Source organism: Taudactylus pleione, unplaced genomic scaffold, assembly GCF_031769625.1.
Source record: "Taudactylus pleione unplaced genomic scaffold, aTauple2 ptg000522l, whole genome shotgun sequence".
Classification (NCBI taxonomy): Eukaryota; Metazoa; Chordata; class Amphibia; order Anura; family Myobatrachidae; genus Taudactylus; species Taudactylus pleione.
In genome coordinates, this window is record NW_028284924.1 from 2,224,349 (window position 1) to 2,246,387 (window position 22,039).

The window sequence follows — 22,039 nt, forward strand, 5'->3', positions numbered from 1 at the left end:
TAGTGGTCCCCCCTGTGCAGTGCCCCTTGTGCCCCCAGTAATATGCCCCTTATATAGTGCCCCAATGGTGGTACCCCTATGCAGTGCCCCTTATATAGTGCCCCCAGTAGCAGTCCACCCCCCATGCAGTGCCATCAATAGTGGTAACCCTTATGCAATGCCCCTTAAATAGAGGCCCCAGCTGTAGTCTCCCCCCTATGCAGTACCCCCAGCATTGCCCTTTATATAGAGCCCCCAGCAGTGGTCCCTCGATGCAGTGCCCCCAGTCGTAGTCCCCTCCCCCTATGTAGTGCCCCTAGTAGTAGTCCCCTCCCCCCTATGCAGTGCCCCTAGTAGTAGTCCCCTCCCCCCTATGCAGTGCCCCTAGTAGTCATCCCCTCCCCTTGTAGTGCCCCTAGTAGTAGTCCCCTCAGTAGTAGTAGTACCCCCTTGTAGTGCCCCCAGTAGTAGTAGTCCCCTCTTATAGTGCCCCCAGTAGTAGTCCCCCTCTTGTAGTGCCCCCAGTAGTAGACCCCCCTTATAGTGTCCCCAGTAGTAGTAGTCCCCCACTCCCCCTGTAGTTCCCCCAGTAGTAGTAGTCCCCCCCTTTGTAGTGCACCCAGTAGTGGTCTCCTCATTGTAGTGCCAGACCCCCCCCCCCAGTAGACACATTGGCAGGGCCGCCATCAGGGGGGGGACTGCCGGGCCTCCAGTCCCGGGCCCGGAGAGAGAGGGGGCCCGGGTGGCAGCGGCAAGGAAAGCCATCAGTGGCGCGGCATGTAAACACTGGAGCTGCCGTGAGCTAATCATAGCTTGCAGAACGGCAAGCAATCAGAGCAGCCTCTCCTGATTGGCTGCTGTTCCGCGAGCTGTGATTGGCTCGCGGCCAGCTCCAATTACAGCTCGCGGAACGGAAGGCAATCAGAAGCGGCTGCTCTGATTGGCTGCTGTTCTCCGAGCTATGATTGGCTCACGGCCAGCTCCATAGCTCACATGCAGCAGCGGCACACTGATGGTCTCTCTGCCTGTCTGCCACCCAGTGCATTCTTTGCCCCTCTCTCTCAGGACAGGAAGTGCCAAGAAAAGAGCAGGTAGGTTGATCCTGCCTTGTGCATCCCGCTAGTCCAGCCAGCCTTACCTGCACTGCCCCCTTAGTCCAGCCAGCCTGCCCACCCCCTAGTCCAGCCAGTCATTCTGCCTTCCCTGCACTGTCCCCCAAGTCTAGCCAGCCTTCCCTGCACTGCCCCCTAGTCCAGCCAGCCATCCTGCCTTCTCTGCACTGTCCCCCCCCAGTCTAGCCAGACTTCCCTGCACCCCCCCATTCCAGCCAGCCAGCCTTCCCTGTCCGCACCCCCAACCCCCATTCCAGCCAGCCTGCCTTCCTACTTTCTCTGCCCCTCCCCCAGTCTAGCCAGCCGTCCCTAAGCCCCCTCCCCAGTCTAGCCAGCCTTCCTTCCCTGCCTACTGCACCCCGGTCCAGCCAGCCCTCTAGTTTAGCCAGCCTACTCTCCCTGCCCCTCCCTCTATCCAGCCAGCCTTCCCTGCGCCCCCTACCCCCTCCTAGTCCAGCCAGCTAGCCTGTCTTCCCTGCTCCAGTTCACTCTTGCCAGCCCAGTGCCCCCACTTGTCCAGCCTCCCCTGCCCTGTGTTCCCCAGTAATGTCCATCCTTCCCTGCCCTGTTTTCCCCAGTAATGTCCATCCTTCCCTGCCCTTTACCCCCACCCCCACCATGTCTAGCATCTCTGGTTTATGCACCAATTGATGCATCACCGCCGAAGTAGCTCCACAGCGGGGGCCCTACCTATTTTGTCAGTACCGGGCCCCACAATTTCTGATGGCAGCCCTGGACACACGTAATATAAAAAACAAAATAAAAAAAACCCCTTACACGAATCCCCGCTCCCGCCGCCGCCATCTGCTCCTCCATCTGTCCTCCCGGGCTGGGCCGCTCTGCATTATGGAAGAGACGTCATATGACATCATGACGTCTCTCCCATTGCCCACTGCGGGAGCCAGAAAATGGAGCGGCTCCTCCAGTGGGCGCAGCAGCAGCTAATGAGAGTCTGACAGACTCTCATTGGCTGCTAATCAAAACAAACACACAGCTACCGGTGCCGGCGGCTGTATGTTTGTCACTTGTGTAGCGCTGACCAAGCTCCGTCCGGTCAGCGCTACACACGCGGTGCAGTCTGTGTCACAGTGACACAGACTGCCTGCGGCCCGCATGACACTGCGGCCTGGGGGGCACATGGCACCCTGCCCAGCCCGCCACTGCTGCCGGATGTAAGCCAGGCGGATGAAATCCCGACGCCGGAAGGCCGGCAGATGAAGATCCCGACTGGGGTAGGTAAGTCCCCTAACCCTCCCCTCTCCCCCCCTAACCCTAACTCTCTCTTAGTGGTGCCTAACCTCCCCCCAGGGATGCCTAAACCTAATCCCCCCTCCCCGCATCTTAAATCTAACCATCCCGAGGGGTACCTAACCCTAACTCCCCTAGCCTAACCCTCCCGGGGGGGGGGTACCTAACCCTATTTCCCCCTGGGAGTCCCTAAACCCAACCCCCCCCCCTTGCGGGCAAGAGCTCCGGACATCCGGCTTACCTGAGTTCGGTATGCCAGGCATCGGGATTTCGGCATGGGCCTAGTGATAGGTGTCGGTATTTAGACGCTTATCTTTAGTCCAATGCCGGGCTTTCAGTGTCAGGATTTCAGCGGCCGGAATCCTGGGGAATCAGTGATTGACCGCTGGTTGCGTGCCCGGCGGTTCAAATCCCGGCACTGGAACACCGGCAGGAGTGAAGATCCCGACAGGTGATTTAGGTAAGTACAACTAATCCTATCCCCCCATAACCCTCCCTTAGGGGTACCTAAACCTAACCCCCCTAAGAGCCTAAACCTAACCCCCTGTCCCCGCAGCCTAAACCTAAGTCTCCTGGGGGGTGCCTAACCCTAACCTCCCCCCGGGGGTGCCTAACCACCCTTCCCCTAGCCTAACCCTCCTGGGGGGTGCCTAACCCCCCTTCCCCTAGCCTAATCCTCCTGGGGGGTGCCTAACCCTAGTCCTCCCCGGAGGCCCCTAATCTAACCCTCCCCCCGTCCCGCGCAGCTGTCTTTCGGTATGGGATACTGATAGGCGTCGGGATTTCAACGCCTATCATTAGACCCCTCCTGCCGGGATTAGAGAGTCAAGAAGCCGGCAGTCGGCATTTCGACCATCGGCTTCCTGACTGCATTCCGATCAGGGTCCTCTGTTAAAGATTTTTATGGTCAATAAGTCAAAAAAAGAAATCAATTATCTTCTTCCCTAACATGTCAGGGTGGCAACAGTTACACAGTGCACTATAACCTACTGAGTGGTTGATGAATCAGTTTTGTCAAATTTTATCTTACACTACAGGTTGAGTCTCCCATAAACAAATATTCAGAAATACGGAATTTCTTTAGCATGACTGAGACAGTGAAATCTTTGCTTTTTGATGGTTTAATGTACACAAACTTTGTTTAAGGCACAAAATGATTAAAACATATTGTATAAAATCACCTTCAGGCTGTGTGTATAAAGTGTATATAAAGCATAAATTAATTTCATATATGTACACAAACTTTGTTTGTGCCACAAAATTATTGAATATATTGTATAAAGTTACCTGCAGGCTGTGTGTATAAGGTGTATATAACACATAAATGCATTCTGTGCTTAGATTTGGGTCACATTCCCAGGATATCTCATTATGGTATGCAAATATTCCAAACTACGGAATATTCCGATATCCAGAATACCCCTGGTCCTAAGCATTTTGGATATGGGAGACTCAGCCTGTACCAAATTTCCATCTCAGCGCAGTTATGTCTCAAAAATTTCCGGGCACATTGCGCACCTCATTCGGAGTGGGCCTAAACGCAAGTTGTGTTTTTTTCACCGCAACTTGCTCTTCTTTTATTGGACGCGTGTCTATTCGCGATGATCGTCTTGGTGATTTGGCCGCATTTTGCACACTAGGCTGGGACAGGGGGTTGGAGGGGATGTGCAGATGTGGGCAAAGTACAGTAAGTGTGCGTCCACGTTTAAAGCCCCCAAAAATGACCACCTAAAAAGTGTATATGCCCCTGTTTGTATACTCGCAATGAAGCCACATCTCCTGTCATACTCTTGGTGAATCTGGTAGTTGTACGGAGAGGGGGGCTCATTTGCTAGCTATGCAGAGTCTGGCGCATCTCACATTGTGGCCAACTCTGTAGAAGTAGAAAAGCGTTAATTCTTTTTTCTGACGCATTTTACACTTGCACTTAGACAGAAATCTAGTCTACCTCTCTATGCCATGCCATGCATTTAGGAAATCTGATATTTTCAGTCTAAAGTCCAACCGATAAGAAATATTGCTTGTCATCATTATTAAACATTATTTTGTGCAAAATGTCACCAACAAAATTATTATTATAACTTATAGAAAGTAACTATTTAAGTAGGTCTAAGACAAAACAGTAGTATTGTTCCTACCTGCAAAGACACAGCTTCCAATCCACACCCAAGCCAGCAGCGACACAGAAAACCTTATAAACAAAAGCAAAAGGAATTATACAGCATCGCACAGTAACTACACATGTGATAGAACCGCAGAGATCATGGTTTCCTGACAAGTGTATCAGTTTCTCATTCTTAACTGAAATAAAAGAGGCCTCGGAAGTAACTATTGAAAAGACTCCAAGATGAATAATAAAATGAAATCTGTGCATTTATCACCAATCTAAATTAAAGCAAACATATCTCTCAGTAAAAGAGGCTTTTTAGGGATTGTGAAACGGGCAAAAGAATTACAGTATATGGAAACTGACATTAATAATATTGTCATAATGAAGGTAATACACAATGTAGAAGTTTCTATTGAAATAATGCGAGCACAGAAATATTATACAAATGATGTATCATGTTTTGAATACTTATGCAGGAACGATGATTAATTTATTGGCAGAATATGGCCAGCATGGTGGCACAGGGGTTAGCATAGTTCACTCACAGGCAGCACTGGGATAATGGGCTTGATTGCTACCAGTATAGGTAGCACTCAGGTTATATGAGATAATCTACATGACATGCAACAGAAAGGGCTTTTTATGAGGGGGGCGGCTTTGCAAATTGCTTAAAGGAGTTTGCAGCAGAAGAAAACTTTCATTAATAGACGCTAAGCTTCTAGCAGAGCAGCAGATCGATAAATTGTTTAGGTGGCTTCCTGGGGAAGAATAAAGGTATGTTCTTGTCACTGTCACTCATTTATTCCAAGTAAAGTCTATCAGTGAGCTAAAATCAAGATGAGGGACTGTGATTTCTAATACCCCTTTTACACCAGAGCAAAAACCTGGGTTTACCCGGGTCGCAGCTCAGTGTTAAAATGTCTCTGAAAATAACCCGGTCAAGTGACCCGGCAATCCAACCCAGGTAGCTACCAGGGTCGGACCCAGGATGGACCTGGGTCATGGTGCAGTGTAAAAGGCGCAACCTGGGTTAATGGTGATTGTGGAGCAGTCACCTCCCACTTTTTATGACCTCACAAGTGTAGCAGAGCAGACCCAGGTTCAGTGTGTAACCCAGATCGATGGTGCTGTGTAAACGGTGTCTGACCTGGGTTGGAACCATGGCCCTAATTCAGACCCGCTCGCAGGGTCTGTGGGTGTTTTTTTTTTTCTCCTGCCGCTCGCAAAGCTGTGGGAGACCTCCAACAGCTTGTGCGAGCGACCTGGAGACCGTTGCGATTATCGCAACCATCGGCCTTGCGACAAGACCCTGTGGCAGGGTCTATGCTGCCGCAAGGCCGAGTGGACTTCCTGCTCTAATAGAGCAGGAAGTGGACTACTGACATCAGTAGTGATGTCAGTAGGTCCTCCCACAAACGCCAGGCGTTCCTAAGGGAACTAATAAGTGAAAGAGAATCCGCACTGAAATTTTTATAAATATAATCGCTATATAGAAAACCAAAAATAATGGTCATTCATACAATATATTCTTTATTTAATGACCCTCTTATTGGTGGTGCACCCAAAGAATTTGTGTAATACACATAGAAGAATTGTTGCAAGAGACAACACAAGACAAAAACTAGCTTTTTGGGGCACTCTTGATAAAAATAAATAAATAATGATTATTATCAAAAAGTAAATGATAGATAAAATTTAACCTTTATTATATTCCTCTAATAAAAGTGATATAACTACACTGTAATATTAAGACAAATGACAATACATATAACAATAAGACATCACAGATGATATATAAAGAAGGCAACATTTTTTTTGCTTCAATAAAGCCTGAGGTAAAAGATAAATACATATATTGAATTATAATATGTTTAAATCCTCAGGACTAAACCACTCCACAAACGCTAATAAGGACCTCTTAAATGTGACACAATAAATATAATGATAGTAATAAGTATACACATATGTGTCAATAAAATATACTAAAGCCATGTGCTCATTAGGAATCCATTTGAGGATCAATACTATTCAATCAAATTAGTTTATTTCAATATTTGTCCTAAAATATCTTTATTTACTTTTATACATACATTGTACTGGCATCCTAATTGTATCCTCATTTCTATCCAGGATCCCCTGACAAATGAGGTTAGGTGATGCTATTGCAGTCCTACATGTGATTTAGATTTTTAATTCTTTCATTTATGTACTTATCTATGCTCCTAGAGAGGGTATTTTGGCTTTAGTATATTTTATTGACACATATGTGTATACTTATTACTATCATTATATTTATTGTGTCACATTTAAGAGGTCCTTTTTAGCGTTTGTGGAGTGGTTTAGTCCTGAGGATTTAAACATATTATAATTCAATATATGTATTTATCTTTTACCTCAGGCTTTATTGAAGCTAAAAAAAAATTCGCCTTCTTTATATATCATCTGTGATGTCTTATTGTTATATGTATTGTCATTCGTCTTAATATTAGAGTGTAGTTATATCACTTTTATTAGAGGAATATAATAAAGGTAAAATTTTATCTATCATTTATTTTTTGATAATAATCATTATTTTTTTTTTTTTTCAAGAGTGCCCCAAAAAGCTAGTTTTTGTCTTGTGTTGTCTCTTGCAACAATTTTTCTATGTTCCTAAGGGAACGCCTGCGTTTGTGCAGCCACCCCCCCTACCCGCCTACAAAACGGGGCGAGCTGTCACTCACCATCTACAGCCGCCCCATCTTGCAGCGAGCCCCGTAGCGATTGAAGTTCAGTTGCACGGTGGGGCTTGCGCATGCGCACGCCGGACGCGGCGCATGCGCAGTGGCCAAACATCGAGCCGCTTGCGAGCGCTGTGCGCTCGCGAGCGGCTCTCAATCAGGCTCCATGTCTGAAAACCCAGGTCGGACCAAGGTTTTTGGTGGAAAAGAAGTATTAGTATGCTTATTTTACATCTTTCTGGACATCATTTGAGATGATAGTATATTGATGATTCAGCGATAATTTTATATACAAGACTGTATTTGGTTCCAAATGTGCCTGATGGATTAGCTCTGTTTAAAGCTCCTAAGATTTATACAGCACAAATGGGATTTTGAAATGATTCTCTCATGGGGGCCCATTTGTCAATGGTCACATACATAATGCGATCTGAGTGAGATATTAGCACCCCATGATAGTATTGCAGTATGCGATCATATTGGCCAAATGTACTACAGAGCGCCCGCAGGGACAGGGGCTACAAAAGGGGCTGCAAAGTGCTTGGAGTGTATAGACTACGTCAGGCGTCAGCAGTCTCTTCACATCTGTGCCAGGACTCCAGCGGTACCCCTCTCCCAGTAAGTTTTGTGATGTGTAGCCCATAGGTTACAGCAGCACAACGCCATCTTTAGTATTATCACCATGGTCCTAACTGTGTGGAGTTTGTATGTTCTCCCCCGTGCTTGCGTGAGTTTCCTCCGGGTGCTCTGGTTTCCTCCCATAGTCCAAAAATATACTGGCATGTTAATTGGCTCCTGACATAAAAGGAACCCTAGTGTATGTGTGTGAGCATGTAATAGGGAATACAGATTGTAGACTCCACTGGGGCAGGGCCTGACGTGAATGAACAAATATTATCTGTAAAACTCTGCAGAATATGGGTGCGCTATATAAATAACTGGTAATAAATATATGAGGGTCATTCCATGAAATATAGGACACAATACATGAAAATATAATTTCACATTACCGTTAACATTTTAGTATATTTAAGCTGCTAAAAGATTCTAGTATATTGTGTAACTGTCACAGTGACTTCAGGTGATGTAGTTAATGTTGGTGACTGGTTCCATGTTGTATATGATGGACAGAGTTACCCAGGTGAGATCAAGGGCATCAGAGATGGTGAATACTTAGTGAGCACAAAGGAGCAAGCTGGCAGAAACTGGAAATGGCTATCATCACCAGATTAAATATTTTATACATCTTCACACAGTAATCAGGAAGATAAACAGGCCTACATTAATTAATTCACGTGGATTCTACAGGTTTTTAGTCATTTGTATCAGAGCCCTTTGACTGAGGACGTGTCACATTCATACGTAACATGAGTCACATGTCAAAATTGATTTTAAGTATAGTTTGGTTAACATTCAGTTTCTTGTTTGTGTGTCAATCTGAAATTTAGGGTCTTATAAGTGTATAGTATATCAATCATATTGTAAAAATAATTAGGAAAGCAGGTGTAAATAAAGATATAAGTCCCCTCAGTTCCTATGTCCATTCTGTTGAAACATGAGTCACGCATATAAACAATAACATTAAACTACTAAGAGTAAAATTTGTTTCTGCTTCTAAGCATTCATTATTACTACCTACCCCACATATTATTGTTCTATTTTTAAAATGTTGATTTTCAGCTTCATTTTTGTGTGTAGTGCATTTAAATTTCTAAAAATTAACATGAAAAGTAACGTGAGTCACATGGAATGACCAATAGATCTATATAGAGAGAGAGAGAAAGAAAAGAGAGAGAGAGAAAGACAAAGAGAGAAGATAAACTGGGGCACTCAGTCAATAGTAATCTCAAAAAGGTCTAGAATATTAGAGCCTAACAATATTAGCGAATAATCTTAAATAAAATGCCTAGTATAAATCTACCCATTATGGATGACAGCCAATCTTGCGTAGATCACACTGACATCCAATAGTTTTTTGAAAAGTAAAAAAATCTAGGGCGTCTCCCAGTATAATAAATCAGTGAAAATGATCACTAGAGGTGATAAATACTTAATAAGTAGTAGTGACCATGTACCAGAAAAGAATAAAAGTACAGCTTATCTGATAATAAGCATCAAACGGCTCCAAGATATTTTCCATCATGAATATTCTTCTTTAATAATGCACAAAAAACCATGAAGAAAGTGTAATCCTGTTTCATACATCAGCTCAAAGTACCTTTCACACATTGTAATAACATGTACAATATATAAGTAAAAACCAGAATACCCAGTGATAACAGCAAATAAGACAGGTACATTACTTAGACATTACGCATTTCATTGTGGTGCTACTTCATCAGGGGTACTTTGTATTATGCCCCTGATGAAAGTCAAAGTGATGCCATTTTTTTAAGCATTATTAATATATAAATATATAATTGTTTGTACACAGTCTTCACCTTTACAAAGTTTCCACCTGCCATCCTAAACTAAATAAGTGAACATTTTAAATTACCTCTGACGGATACTTCAAATAAGAAGAAATAAACAGAAGATTTTTGCTGGGAATACTTACAGACACATCATGGAGACATAAATATTATCTCAGGGAACTTCGGAATTGGGTTATTTCAAGATCTCCAGGCTGCAATAAAAACTTATTGGAAACTTTTGATGGCATCGCTTTTCAGAAATACCTTTCCAGTGTTGTATTTAATGTCCTCCCTAAGCGTGGACCTCTGCATTTGAGTAGAGAAATCTTAAAAAATGAGAAACCCCTATTTTATTGCACATCCCAGGAAAACTAATCACATTTGGATTGTGGATGATCTTTAACCTAAAACAACAAATATGGTATAACATGTCAAATTAAAAGTTTTCACATGATTTATATATGAAGTTTATCGGAATTATTTCAGTAGAACTTTATTCAGTGCAAGGATTCAGTAGTCCTGTAAATACCAGTTTATTATCAATATTTACATAGCACCACCGATTACACAGCGCCGTATCATAATGTCAACATTCACTGTCGACATCAAAATGTCTAATGTTATATTGACATGGTTGAAATGTCGACATCTAACATGTTGTCATGGGCAAAATGTTGACATGTGACATGTAAATGCAAAGGGAACAACACCACCAATCAATGTGAGGCATACAAGGTAGAGTGATGGTCATGTGACACAGGACAGAGAGAGCTCACATTCTACAAAGAGGGGAAAGTGAGGGACAGAAGAAGCACGGTGAACATAGAGGGTGAAAGGAATAAGAGGGAGTTGAGTTGATGCGACGGTCTAAGAGGGTGAAGGGTAGACGACCATGAAGAGGTGGTGTTTAACGGGAACGCTGAAAAGCTTTTAGGTTGGGGAAGGCACTGGTGTAGTCAGATTCAGAGTTCCAGACATAAGGAGCATTAGAGGAGAAATCTTGGAGATAGGAATGAGAAGACGTTATAAGAAGGGTGTAATATATGAAGGCCAGAAGTGGAGCATTGCACTAGAGCAGAGTTGTATCTAGCGACAAGGATAGGAATATAAGGTGGAAAGCGTTATTGAGGTCTTTGTAAGTGAAGGCGAACAGCTTGAGGTTTAGAAGGAACTAGGAGTCAGTGAGGTGTGACAGATGGTATCTGGACTATAGATAGACAGTAAAAACGTCGACAATGTCCTGATAGACACCAGATGTTAGACAGGCAATAGGTCGACAGGGAAAAAGGGTCGACAGAGTAAATGTCAACACTGAAGGTCGGCAGGTACAGAAGGTCAACAAGGTCACAAGGTCGACATTTTTTTTCTTTTTAGGGTTAGGCACTTACCGCAGGCTTAGGCACTTGCCCTGATGGTTAGGGTTAAGCACTTACACCGACGGTTAGGGTCAGGCACCAGGAGGGAGGGTTAGGATTAGGCACTTACCGGAAGATTAGGGTTAGGCACTAGGAGGGACGGTTAGTGTCAGGCACCTACCCCAACAGTTACGGTTAGACACCAGGAGGGAGGGTTAGGGTTAGGCACCAAGGGGAGGGTTAGGGGGAAGCTTAAGGTTAGGAACAAAAAAAAGTGTGTTGACCATTTGTGTCAACCATTATTGTGTCTGCCTTTTGACCCTGTTGATCTTTTGCACCTGTCGACCTTCTGCCATGTCGACCCTTACTGTGTCGAGCGTTTGTCCCTGTCAACCTATTGCCTGTCTAAAATCCAGTGTCTATCTAGACATTGTCTATCTAATTCCTGTCTATCTTTTATATCAGAAAAGTGGCAGATGTGGAGCAGTAGGAAATGAAAATCTTCCTGGTTGCAGCGTTAACGATAGTTTGGAGAGAGGAGAGGCCAGTGAGGTGAAGGATAATGAGGTGAAAACAGGGACGTATCTATAATGGGTGCAGGGTGTGCACCCTTACTTTGTAATACTTACCTCTCCCAAGTCCCGCATCAGGTCTCCCAGGGCTGTTCAAAAGCCGGAAAATGGCCGTTGCGGACATTTTTTCTGGCATTTTGCACATGCGTTGTGAGGAGATCTCCGGGAAAATGGCAAATGCGCCATTTCCCCGGCGATCTGAGCATGCGTAATAGACCCTGGGCACACTCTAGTGCCCAGAGTCTATTGATTCTGCAGTGGCCGGCCAGTCGTGTCAGTCAGCTGCCGGCCACCGGAGTGAGAGGAGGGGGCACGTGACAGGTGATACACACGGGCCTTCTCAAGTCTAAAAACGCCTCTGGGTGAAAGTTACATTAAATGGGATGGGAGATAATGAGTGAGTGGATCGGGGTTTTGGTTACATCTTGGGTGAGGAAGAGAGGTGTTTTTGCAATGAGATGACATCACTGAGAAAGGGAGAGAAGCTAAATACAGAGACAATGATGACATCAGAGCACCTGTCCTTATGCACCCGCCATATCTGCCACTGACAGATGGATATGCTTCGTCGTGTGGTTCTGTTTGCAATTCCATGAACACATCATTATTGTGCTTGGCCTTCATTAGTACGCCGCTTCTCTCCCCAATCCACCTATCCAGTCATGAACAAGTGTAAGTGAAGTTGATCCCAAAAACAGAGCACACATATGCTTGCAGCATGATATATACGCAGAACAAAGTTCCATATTTTACACTATACGTACAGGCATGCTTCCAGCTCAGTATGAGGTCCTAAAAGTCTAAAGCAACAGCTTGCAATCGCTTATTCACTGTTGTTCAAGATTAAGGGGTCTATTTACTAAGCAGTGTTAGGAGGCAGAGTGAAAAGTGACAAGGTGCCAGCCAATCAGCTCCTAACTGCCATCTCACAGGCTGTGTTTGAAAAATGACAGTTGGGAGCTGATTGGCTGGTACCTTATCACTTTTCACTCTGTCTCCTAACACTGCTTAGTAAATAGACCCCTTCTAAGAGTCCTATCCATTGAGGTGAACGTTCCTGTTATACAGGCAGAAATAGTAGTATCAGCATGTTTTCCTGAAAACCGAACACATCTGAACTTTGGGGTTTTAAGTCGAATTGAGTCCCGGCTCGGATCATTTTTGGGGTTCCGAGTAGAACGAAGTCCCAGCTCGGGTCTGCTGTAAGTTCGGTACTCAGATTTAAAAAACGAATCTCAGTTTTGGATTGCATTTAAGTAGAATTACATGATTTTAGCAAAATTTTTAAATTTTAAAGAAATTGCAAACCCAATACGAACCATAACACTTTAGGCTGGTCTTGCCAAAACCAAAACTATAACACTTGAGGGTGGTTTTGCTAACACCAAAACACAGGGGTCTGTGCACGTCTCTAGTTATAACTTTTAAGTAAGAGGCCCATTCATCATAGTGGCCGAATGTTGGTCAAGCTCCAAGAAATTCCAATTGGAGTTCCAGAGTGCGCAGAGGGAAGCACTCGGATTTTGGAATGGTTGGAAGCCAGAAGTCATGCTAGACATTGTGAAATCTTACAGTATTTATAAGCCCATTTCCACCATGTTACAATAGACGCAGATAAGTTATGTAATAAACACAGTTCCGATGATCTTCATGAATAATTCTAGGTATACATTAGACTAAATAGAGCTTGGGATCCTATAGATATATAGCAGACAGATGTATAAAGTGACATTTCGACTCTTTCCACCAGCAGTCCCACAATCCCTCAAGACTGATTGTACAGTGGCAGATCCACACACAACGCACAGAAAAGATCTGCCTAGTCTCTGTTTTGCTCTTTCGTAATTAACCTTTTCATTGATCTTGAAAATGTTTAAATGACCTTTAGCCTGCCATTAAAAAAAATATATATATCGGATATATTTCAACTAATTATAGAAATCTGATATCACAGAATGAATCAAATGTTTGACCAACACACAAAAGGATCTACAGTACTATTATGCCACACACAAAAAAGACCAATACAAAAAATGAGGGTGTAACAATATAAAAGGCATACCAAAATGAGCAGAATATATATATATATATATATATATATATACTTTTTTTTATACACTTTTCTTATGGCTTGAATAACATTGTGTTATGGATGCACTTTGACAAAGGTCTCATATGGGGACCGAAACGTTGGACTTTACAGCTATATGACACTGGAGGTATGTGAATAAACTGGACTTAATTTTGCTTAATTATTGTGAGTGCCCTTGCTACTTTATTTTTATATATATATATATATATATATATATATGTTCATTGCAATTATGGTGGCACAGTGGTCAGTATTGCTGCCTCACTGCATTGCCATGATTCCCGACTGGGGCCCTATCTTTGTGGAGTTTATATGTTCTCTCCATGTTTACACTTGTGTCCCCTGGGTGCTCTTGTTTCCTCACACACTTCAAAAGCAGAGCGGCAGGTGAATTGGCTGCTGACTAAACTGCACCCTAGTGTATGTGTGTGTGCGTTAGGGAATTTAGGCTGTAAGCTCCAAGGGTCAGAGACTGATGTGAATGACAATATTCACTGTACAGCCTTGCGTAATTGGTAGTGCTATATACATAAATGATAATAACAAAAATATACAACTACCCATATATCAGGATATAAATAATATACACAAGAGCAAGGTACTTACCTGTGCACACAAATACAGCTGCGTGTTATGCATGTATACGCTGCATCGCAGTTCTCATGTGTGGGAAACGCTAATGTAATAACAGAAAGAAATAGCAATATTATATAAGAGGAAATAACTCACCATTCCCACTAGATGTTTGTCCTAGCGGTGGCTGTATTACAGCTGCAGGACACAGAGATAGTAAAGGTTTCATGTCTCATGTCAGACTGAGGGATGAGACTGATTTGTGACCTTTTAGTGTATGTTTTGTTGCTTTATACAATATAGAGTTGTTCTTGAATCTAAGACTCCAGCCTTTGTGTATTTGTTATCCTAGCTCACCCCCGGAGGCCATTGTTACTCCCATATCATGTTTGCGTTTTCACATTCACATAATACGATAAGACTTTTAGTAACCAATATCCCACTGCTTAGATCGGTGGACTGGAGGACTAATGTAATGCAATTAAGGTCGCTGGAACACGCTTGTCAACGATAAAAAGCTTCTACTGCAATAGGCGACATTTTTATGGGAGAATTCTATTGCTTGGCCGTCGCGCCGCCCGAGTGGCCAATTTGGTGAGCTATACACACTTACCAATCGGCCGCTCAATATGTCTGGCCAGACATCACAACCGGGCAGACATTTAAAGTGCCTGGCCAGTTGTGATGTCAGTGTTGGCGGTCCCTGTCAGTGTCGGTGGGTCACCTGTACATACAGCCAGACATACCGATATATCTGTATGATATATCGGCTGTGGTGCAGGGCCGACCTGATATGTAATATTCTTATATTGCAAACATGATATTGCTACATTACAGGAAACATTTCCACTTATATTAGAAATTAGAATAGGAATAAGGCATCTTTAACATATTTTCAATAAGTTGATTTTAGTGTTGATAAAGTTATTTACCGCGTGAATTGAAGATAAGAGGAAGTGGTATGAAGTTAGGAATTATGGGTAAATGTAGTTTTCTTTAATACAATTACCATTTTTAAAAGTGTCTTGCCAAATTCAGATTTGGGGATCACAAGATTCCCCCTGTTATCTGAATTGGAAGAGCTGGCTTGGCCCATATGTAACACAGTATATATCATATTGAGTAACTATCGATGACTTGGGCCTGATTTAGTACGGATCGCAATTGCAATCGCAGCTGTGTAATCGCACGCAATGAAGATGCAAAGATATGCTAATACCTGCCACCGCTCAGCCAGCATAGAGACGGCCACTGCTGCTTTCTCACATCCGTAATACCTCGCAGACCTGTGTATACATCGGTAACATCGAAGCACATTGACCCATCACGCACAATTACAGCAACTCTGACCCATCACAGAAATTGCAAGTCTTGTCGCACGCAGTGAGGCTAATTTATGCACGCCCATGCAACAGCGTTCAAACGGACAGACATGGCCTGTGAGTGATTCCTTTCTGCGTGCGTAATCGCAGTGCGGTGCATACACATGGGCAGTACTCAACAATCGACTGATCTGCGTACATGGTTGCAATTTCCTACGCTGCTGAAACAGGCTCTTGCTCAGTTATTGTCCTAATAGCAGTGCTGCCCTAAGGAGAACAAGCACATAGCATACATGCCTACTCTCCCAGTTTGGCCGGGAGCCTCCTTGTCGACCTTTTGTACCTGTCAAACTTTTTACATGTCTAACTTTAGTGTGTCTGACTTTTGTTTGTGTCTATTTTCCCTGTCTAACTATTGACTGTCTAACATCTGGTGTCTATCTAGACATTGTCTAACTAATTACTGTCTATCTCTTTTACTACACCCCTGCGCATGTGTAGAATGAGTCCTACGATCTCGCTCACATGATCTCCCCTAAGCCACAGCATGATTGACAAGCTGCTGCATTTGGTGGGCGGAGCGGGGTCCTGACTGCCCACCATTCCTGGATATGAGGGGGATGTTGCCCCCTGTTTTCCGGGAGGGACGAGGCCAAGCCTTGCAGCTACCAGGACCCAGTCCGGCTGCGGTTACCGCAGCCTGGACAAAGGGGTAGCCATGTTGCGATGGTCATCCCTCCCAGGCTGCGACCACAGTCACAGCGCCGGAATCGCAGATGCAGGAAGGAGGTATCTGTTCCTATAAACACCTCCTGCTGCATTAGCATTTGAGATGGACAGAATTACACAGCCGCTTGGGTGCAGCTCTGCAATTCCGTCCATCTCTAAATCAGTCCCATAGTCTGTAGCAGGGTTAAAAGTTGAGTATTATTAGGAATACAATCTTTTGGTTCAAGTGATTTATCTTTGTACAGATGTAGTAAGTGCTTTATTGATATACTGATATCAGATGCCGTTCATGTAATGAACTTTTGAAAGTCTTTAGGTTTAAATATATTTATTTTTGCAGTACCCTTATTCTACCAGCAGATGTCACATTGTAGCAATCAATCTGTGAACTATTTGAGAACTTCATTCACATTCTTCTTTTTGGGCTCTCAGGGGTTGTGACACAAGCGCTTCGGTGGTGCTCCCTAAGTAGCGGGGGCAGCTGGGCACACGAGCTGTTCAGACTCGTAATAAACAGATATATGTTAAACGGATAAAGTATCCAACGCTGGACACTTTACCCCTTTGTTTAACATTCTTTTTTTTTCATTATTATTCTTTATTTATATGGCGCCACAAATGTTCCACAGCGCCTTACAAAATACATAAACAAATAAGCGAACAAGAAACCAGTGACTTATAGTACGATGCAATGCAGGATTAGGTCATGGGTAATACATATTGCTGCATTAGCGATTATAACACTCAAAATAAGCAGCAGGGAGTCAGCAACCAAGAGTTAGGTGCCCCTGTGTAGAGTAAGGAGCAGATAAATGTATTAGTAAGGAGAAGCACATGAGGGAAGAGGGCCCTGCTCGTAAGAGAGCTTACATTCTAAAGGGGAGGGGCAAACTAACAGGTGTGACACAGATGGGGTAGACAGGGAGGAAGGAGCATATAGTTAGGATGAGAGCTGGAAGGCTATGATGAAGTAGTGGGTCTTGAGAGCCTGTTTGAAGAATTGTAGAGAGGTGGAGAGTCTGATAGGGAGATGGAGAGAGTTCCAGAAGTAGGGAGCAGCACGGGAACAATCTAGCTGGTGGGAGTGGGAGGAAGTAATTAGTTGGGATTTATTGAGCGAAGAGGGTGGGTAGGCGGGAGTGTGAAGGGAGATGAGGTCAGAGATGTAAATGGGAGAGGATTGGGTGAGGGCTTTGTAAGTGGGGTTCTGAAGGGGAGCCAGTGTAAGGCTTGTAGGAGAGGGGAGGCAGATATAGAGTGTTAGGAGAGGAAGATGAGCCAAGCAGCAGCTTTGAGGACAGATTGGAGGAGTGGAGAGAGGTGGGAGTCAGGGAGGCCAGATAGGAGGACGTTACAGTAGTCCAGTCTGGAGATGATGAGGGCAATTAGTAGTAATAGTAGCTTCCAGGGTGAGAAAGGGTCTGATCCTGGAGATATTTTTGAGATGTAAATGGCAGGACTGCGAGGGGTGCTGAATGTGAGGTTTGTAGGAGAGGGAGAAGTCCAGGATAACTCCCAGATAGTGCACTATGGTACTCATACATAAGTAGGAAACCTCTGCTGCTACTGTTATACTGCTACAGGTAGATGTCAGACAGCTTTATCAACTCTGGATGTGTTTTCCTTTCTACAGTCTGTGACATGCATGCTTCACGTGTAAGATGGTGCCTAGCGGCAGTGATTATTAGTGCAGTCCTGCATGCTGTATTTTGTTCTTCTTGACTTGAATTGTATTATACTGGAACCAATCATAAGTGTTTTACCACACTGGCTGCAATGTGATTGGCTGGCTCATGGGAAAAGTGCTTGGGATTAACTGCATCAGTATTATTCCTCCATGTCATCTGACGGTCCTCTCCTCTGATTCTGCATTGCGGCTCCAGTAGTTATTGTACTGACAGGGGACGACATCTGGAGAATAGACTCTGCTGTTAAATAAAATGGATAAAGAAGATTTTCGGGATTTTTTATATCAATAGAAGTTTGAAGTTGAATCACGTTATCACTGGGGAACTCCTCTTATATGGGCCTATTTATCAAAAGAAATTTGCGGACACCAATTTTCAGGTGATATTCGCAAATGTCAAGTGACCCCTGGATGTATCTATGGGCCAAAGGCTGCAGATATTGGTGATATCTGCTGAAGTCTGCCATTTTCGATCGCACAAACATCCCCATAGACAAGGGCGTAACTAGACCTAGGGGGGCCCCATGGGAATGTTTTCACGGGCCCCCCTAGGTCCCCTGCTCGGCACCCCCCTCTGCGACTAACCTCTGCTCCGTGGTCGTCCTCCTTCAGCGTGTGCTGCACAGGGCAGGCGCATCTCCTCTCCCGGACGGCTCCGTCTCTCCTCACTGACTGATGCTGGGAGGAGGCGTGGCCAGGGCCGAGCCTGCTGGGACATCCCCGAATCATGGTCACGCCTCCTCCCAGTATCAGTCAGTGAGGAGAGACGGAGGCGAGCCGACTGGGAGGGCAGATGTGCGACCACGATTGGCCTGGCACCGTAGGTAGCATGCGCCTGTGTCATAAGTCTGTTAAAGGGTGGTGTAACCCCCAAAGTGCGCTCCACAAAAAATAAACATTTCTTCTTTTTTTCTGTGTTTGTGTGTGAAATGTATGTGCAGTAGCCGCACGTGCATCAACAAAGGAGCAGCGCCAAGCGTGCGCCTGTGTCATAAGTAAAGGGCATGCTGGCTCGACTGTTAAAGGGTGGTGTAACCCCCAAAGTGAACTCCAAAAAAAAATAAAAAATTCTTCTTTTCTGTGTTTGTGTGCGCCTTAGCCGCACATATATATCAATATAACATAAATGGAGGACAAAACTTTGTCCGATAAAAATAAAATAGGGAAAGATCAAAAACCACTTCCTCCTAGTGCTGAAGCTGCTGCCACTAGTCATGACATAGACGATAAAATGCCATCAACGTCGTCTGCCAAGGCCGATGCCCAATGTCATAGTAGAGGGCATATAAATTCCCAAATGACAAAGTTCAGGAAAATTACCTTAAAAAAACATTGAAATCATCTGAGGAGAAACGTAAACTTGCCAATATGCCATTTACGACACCGAGTGGCAAGGAACGGCTAAGGTCTTTCCCTATGCTCATGACTAGTGGTTCAGCTTCACATAATGATGGAAGCCCTCCTCGCGCTACAAAAATCAAACGAGTTAAGCTGGCAAAAGCACAGCGAAGAACTGTGCGTTCTAAGAAGATATAACAAATCCCCAAGGAGAGTCCAAGTGTGGTGGCGGTTGCAATGCCTGACCTTGCCAACACTGGACAGGAAGAGGTGGCTCTTTCCACCATTTGCACGCCTTCTGCAAGTGCTGGAAGGAACACCCACAGTCCACTTGTTTATATGCAAATTGAAGATGTCACTGTTGAAGTACAAAAGGATGAGTGTCACACGCCGGCCTGGAGACCCCAGAATCAGACCCCGTCGCTTACCTGTGCGGGCGCTGACCCGCGCTGTCTTCCAGCTCCCGCGCTGTACGCTCCTTCCTCTTCTCCCAAGGCAGTCTCCGCTGTTGTCCTCTGGAGGGTCCCGCTGCTGTGCTGCTCCCACGCCAGCTCCTGCTGACCGCTGGTCCCTGCTGACTACCTCCAGGAAGCGCTGTCCTCCGGTCCATGGGCGCGGCCATCTTGGATTGCCCATGTGACCCCACTACCACCAATGAGGAGCCTTCTCCTTCTCTCTCAGCCTGTCAGCTCCCAGTGTCCACTATAAAAGGATCCCCAATGCTCACACAAGTTGCCAGTGCAACTAGTTTCTTAGTTCAGCTAAGCAAGCCTTCCCACTGCGCTCCAGCCGCTCCACATAGCCGCTCAGCTACCAACGTCTACCCACGGCTATCCAGCCGCTCCACGTAGCCACTCAGCTACCAACGTCTACCCACGGCTATCCAGCCGCTCCACGTAGCCACTCAGCTACCAACGTCTACCCACGGCTAACCAGCCACTCCACGTAGCCGCTCAGCTACCAACGTCTACCCACGGCTAACCAGCCGCTCCACGTAGCCACTCAGCTACCAACGTCTACCCACGGCTATCCAGCCGCTCCACGTAGCCACTCAGCTACCAACGTCTACCCACGGCTATCCAGCCGCTCCACGTAGCCACTCAGCTACCAATGTCTACCCACGGCTAACCAGCCGCTCCACGTAGCCACTCAGCTACCAACGTCTACCCACGGCTATCCAGCCGCTCCACGTAGCCACTCAGCTACCAACGTCTACCCACGGCTATCCAGCCGCTCCACGTAGCCACTCAGCTACCAACGTCTACCCACGGCTATCCAGCCGCTCCGCCGCTCCACGTAGCCACTCAGCTACCAACGTCTACCCACGGCTATCCAGCCGCTCAGCTACCAACGTCTACCCACGGCTATCCTGCCACTCCACATAGCCACTCAGCTACCAACGTCTACCCACGGCTAACCAGCCGCTCCACGTAGCCGCTCAGCTACCAACGTCTACCCACAGCTAACCAGCCGCTCCATGTAGCCACTCAGCTACCAACGTCTACCCACGGCTATCCAGCCGCTCCACGTAGCCACTCAGCTACCAACGTCTACCCACGGCTATCCAGCCACTCCACGTAGCCACTCAGCTACCAACGTCTACCCACGGCTATCCAGCCGCTCCACGTAGCCACTCAGCTACCAACGTCTACCCACGGCTATCCAGCCGCTCCACGTAGCCGCTCAGCTACCAACGTCTACCCACGGCTATCCAGCCGCTCCACGTAGCCACTCAGCTACCAACGTCTACCCACGGCTATTCGGCCGCTCCACGTAGCCACTCAGCTACCAACGTCTACCCTCGGCTATCCAGCCGCTCCACGTAGCTTCCTAGCTACCTCATTACTGCCGCATTCCTCAAATTCCTGTCAGTTCGCTGCACCCTCTCATGCGGAGAAACTTCATTAAGCCAAGTCTCCTCCAGCGAGCGTCTGCGCCAAGTAATACAGATCCAAGGCCCAGTCCGGGAACACAGCTCCTAAATTCCACGCTTGTGACAGTTTGCACTGGCCAGATGGACTCGGCAAGTGGTCAAGGATCTGGGATAGAAGCCTCGCAGGATGTACTATCCTATCTGGAAAGACAGGAGACCTCTCAGGCTCAGCTGATCCAATTTATCCAAGATATGTCGTCACGCCTGGACAACATTCAGTCCTTACTGGCTCATCCCGCTCCCGCTGGCTCCCAAGCCGCCTCTCCTCCTGTGGTGTCACCTGCTCCTCCGGTTCTACCTCCTGCTCGTCTTCAGCTTTCCCCTCCGAGCAAGTTCAATGGCAACCCCAAATTATGCAGGGGTTTTTTAAACCAATGCGAAATCCAATTCGAGCTACAATCCGCCAACTTTCCGACGGCCAGAACCAGGGTGGCATATATCATTTCTCTACTCTCTGGCCAAGCACTCGATTGGGTCTCGCCCCTTTGGGAGAAGTCGGATCCCCTGCTCTCCAACTACCCCGAATTTGTTGCTACATTTTGCAAAATCTTTGATGAACCCGGAAGAACCACTTCCGCATCAGCTGATATTCTACGCCTCCGTCAGGGCAGCAGGACCGTCGGCCAATACGTAGTCCAGTTCCAGACTCTGGCTTCAGAACTCAATTGAAATGAGGATGCCCTCATCGCTGCCTTCTGGAGTGGCCTTTCTGAAAGGCTCAAAGACGACCTAGCTTCCCGTGACCTTCCAACCAGTTTGGATGGGTTAATCTCTCTCTGCAACAAGGTGGATCTCCGTCACAGGGAGCGTGCCTTGGAAAGAGGCAGATTTGATCGTGGAAGGCCACGTCCAGTTTCC

General features: G+C 45.8%; 1 protein-coding gene across 1 annotated transcript in view; it reads right to left on the bottom strand.

Moving 5' to 3' along the window:
* Window positions 1-22,039, bottom strand: part of LOC148501281 (uncharacterized) — a 161,408-nt gene that overhangs the window by 116,078 nt on the left and 23,291 nt on the right. The window contains exon 5 of the mRNA XM_088450737.1: window positions 4,478-4,530. Coding sequence (XP_088306863.1) covers window positions 4,478-4,530 — 53 coding nt within the window. The remainder of the gene's footprint in view (window positions 1-4,477; window positions 4,531-22,039) is intronic.